General features: G+C 34.4%; 1 protein-coding gene across 1 annotated transcript in view; it reads left to right on the plus strand.

Moving 5' to 3' along the window:
* Positions 1-3,574, plus strand: part of LOC106478574 (GTPase-activating Rap/Ran-GAP domain-like protein 3) — a 437,755-nt gene that overhangs the window by 386,011 nt on the left and 48,170 nt on the right. The window contains exons 17-18 of the mRNA XM_022382188.1: positions 369-473; positions 2,556-2,630. Coding sequence (XP_022237896.1) covers positions 369-473; positions 2,556-2,630 — 180 coding nt within the window. The remainder of the gene's footprint in view (positions 1-368; positions 474-2,555; positions 2,631-3,574) is intronic.

The raw sequence follows: 3,574 nt of genomic DNA on the forward strand, positions 1-3,574 counted from the left end.
CTCTAGGTAACATATGCGTATTCAATTTATTACTAATGTATAGAATCACAAATAGCTAATGCTGCAGATACATATATATATATTTATGTAAAATGGACTCACAAAAATGAAATTAGGTTTTCAATTTGAGATCTTTTCTCTGACGGTGACGTCACATACTTGACTAATGTTGGCAGGGTTCCGCCACTTTAAAATTTTGCAAGACACCACTGCTCATTTATTGATAAGATCAATATCTTAGGAATCAAACCATGTTTTAAATTATAAATAATTCATTGAAACAGTGAAGATGCGAGTAGTCTATTTAGACTAACCCGCGAACTTCTAAAGCTAACAATTCCTAATTACCCGAGCCATTTCTTTTGCAGACAATGTTGAACAGACGAGCTTTCAGTGACGTACTTCCAGAAGCACCTCGTGGTTCACGGAGAAAAGAAGAAGCCCGCCAGGTGGAGTTTGTTCGGATAGGTCAGGTAAATACTGGTTTATGGTCTCCTATTACGTGTTATGCAGAAATAGGCGGTAGAAAGCAGTATTTATTATTTTACGCTGCCTTTTTTATATCCATTCACATAATTCTCTGTATGAACGTAATCTCTTTTTCGAGGTGAAAATTTGAGCTTCATATTCCAAAATATCATTAGTACGTAAGTACTTATAGTAGTAATGGAGCAGATACACAATACATGCAATACAAACTATTTACTCGTATACACCTTTAACAACCAATAACAAATCTTCAAAAGTATTTGAGAGACACCCTTAGGTGATAAACAAACCACATACAAAATTACAAGTCACAGAACCACTTGAGAAAGTCAGCAGAACAGATAGAAAAAAAATCACAACTCCAAAAATTTCTCAATTTCACTCACTGGCTGATATTGTTGACCGCTTCTAGCTGTGTAACAAATGAGTGAATGATACATAAGATCATGTCATCTTCATGGACCGGATGTTGGATACGCCTTCTTGTGAGGTTATACAGAGGAAGTTTTATTATACCATGCCCATTCCTACCTCGTTTCCTAACTTTTTGATGCACCCATTCCTACACTTTCAATTCTTTTTTAAATAATTTTTTTCACTTGTTCATGCATATTTTTCATACAATATGATATGATCTTATGTATCATTCATTCATTCATTTGTGATGATATGTATTTTAAAATGGCGTACCTGTTCAAGGTATTACCTGATGTACCTCAACTAGCTCTTCTTGTTGGTGATAATTAGTACAAAAAAAACACAGGCACTAGCACGTGGTCCATTGTATTGAATCAAACATGATCAATTGGTTAAATAATGTCACTAAAATGTATATATTTAAATGTTTATACTTCAAAAGCAAATTAAATAAAAAAAATAAAGATAAATTTGCCCCAGACCTCAAAAGAAGTTGAAACATATCGTGTGTTTTTTCATTCTTCGGTGAAAAATTTATGAAATAAGTTTGATTTAAGTTGGTTTGTTTTAGACCATTTTGATCACTTGATCAGTGTTGTATTGAGAGACAGCTAAGTTGATACTAGATGTATTTCCCCTAATCTGTTACTTCAAAATTAGGGACGGTTAGCAAAGATAGTAGCCCTCGAGTAGCTTTGCGAGAAATTAAGTAAAGAAAAATTAAGATTTCATAAATCGTTTTAAGTTCTAGTAGATTCGACATATCCGCTTTTTCCTTCTATCTTTAGATAGACAGAAATAGTTTGTTTGTTTGTAGTTTAAGCAAAAAGCTACACAGAGCAGAATCTATGATCTTCTTACCACGGGTATCGAAAACCGGCTTCTAGTGTTACAAGTCCGCAGACATATCGCTGTGCCACTGTGGACAATGGATATAGCGCTGTTAAAAATTCTCAAAGTGAACCAAAGATGAATGATTGCTACAGTATTAAACCGTACTATTCATAACTATTTCATGAGCGGTAATTACGTCATATATATATATATATTTATATATCCAGGGTGTCCGAAAAGTCTGGATTGTTTGTTTGTTTCTTATTAAGCACAAAGCTACACAATGGGCTAGTTGTGCTCTGCCCACCACGGGTATCGAAACCCGGATTCTAGCGTTGTAAGTCCGCAGACATACCGCTGTACCACTGAAGGGGGGGGTGTGTGAAAAGTCTGGAACCATAAGTGATTTGCAGCTTTTCTTAATTTCAGACACGTGACTGATTATGGCGCCGTCAAACCATGAGAAGGTCGAGTTAATCCTGCTGTTAATCCAAACTTGTTTCGAATCGCAAGGACAGCGTGTGGAGTACACAATGTAAAATTCGTTAAACTGTCTACGGTTTCAGATTTTTCGGACACCCTGTATATATTTATACGTGTCTCTTAGTGTACAAGTTTCCTGGAATTGGTATTAATATTAATATTTGACTTTTTTTCTTGCAAGTTTTAAACACGATACACATACATAAAATTCTATTTCAGTATTTTGAATTGATTTTATACCATTTCTGGTGAAAAAATAGCATTTTATTTACGAAAATAATTGAATGGTTTTTTTTTCTTTTTAATAGTTTTTATTTATACATATATTTCAGGCATTGAAACTGGACACGATCGTCAAAGGAGATGCCCCAACAAGTCTAGCTACCACTAGTCTGTTCAAACGAGAAGTTAGTATTAAAATATTTATGAAATTCCGAATAAAACATTAAGATATAAAACGTGGTAACTTTTAAGTATTTATAAAACTAAAAATATCCATCTAAGAATGGAAATACCTATAAGTAAGTTTGGTAATTCCAGCTGAATAGTTTATACGAGATTTTGTTTTTAGATTCTGGCGAAATTTTGGAATTTTGTTTCAGTATTTATTTTCGCCGGATCATATATGTTCGAGTATTTTAAAAACAAGATATTGGGGATATAAACCCTGTAATCAATCACTAGCAAATAATTTTCTCACTTTGATGATAACACTACAAATAATCATATAAAAGATGAATAAACTTTTTACTTATATATCATTAAGGGCTAGGGGCAGGTAAATTGTTAGTTTTCTCAGTCTTTGAATCGATTGGTTTATGGTTCGTAACTCGTTTTCACAAAAAGTCGCTCCACAGTTTATTTGGGCCGTGGCTACACTATAAGACAGATGGTCAAATTACCTCTGGTTGGTCAGACAAGAATACCCCAAGAGTTGGCTATAGGTGCTGTTGGCAAGCTGCATTCCCTCTAGTCTCTCAAGTGAAAATTAGGGACAGCCAAGCACCGGTAGCCCTTGTGTAGCTTTGTGTGAAATTCTGAAACAAATAATGTATTTATATCATTAAAATAATGACGTGGAAACTGTTGCCACACTCAAGATCGAAACTAACTATATTTTCATACTTTTGGTTTTCAAAAGAAGTTTTAGTTACTATGACAACAATAAAATGTATGTGCAGCTTCTTAAAACTATTCTTTATTGGTCTTTTGTCCATTTTCTTAGTACATCTTTTGATTTATATACACAGTTTTAAACACTCGCACCACCATACGGTAGTGTGTTGTCTGTCAATCAGTCAGTAGAGGCCCGGCATGGCCAGGTGGATAAGGCGCTCGACTCGCAACCTGA

The sequence above is a fragment of the Limulus polyphemus genome, unplaced genomic scaffold (genome assembly GCF_000517525.1).
Source record: "Limulus polyphemus unplaced genomic scaffold, Limulus_polyphemus-2.1.2 Scaffold227, whole genome shotgun sequence".
Classification (NCBI taxonomy): Eukaryota; Metazoa; Arthropoda; class Merostomata; order Xiphosura; family Limulidae; genus Limulus; species Limulus polyphemus.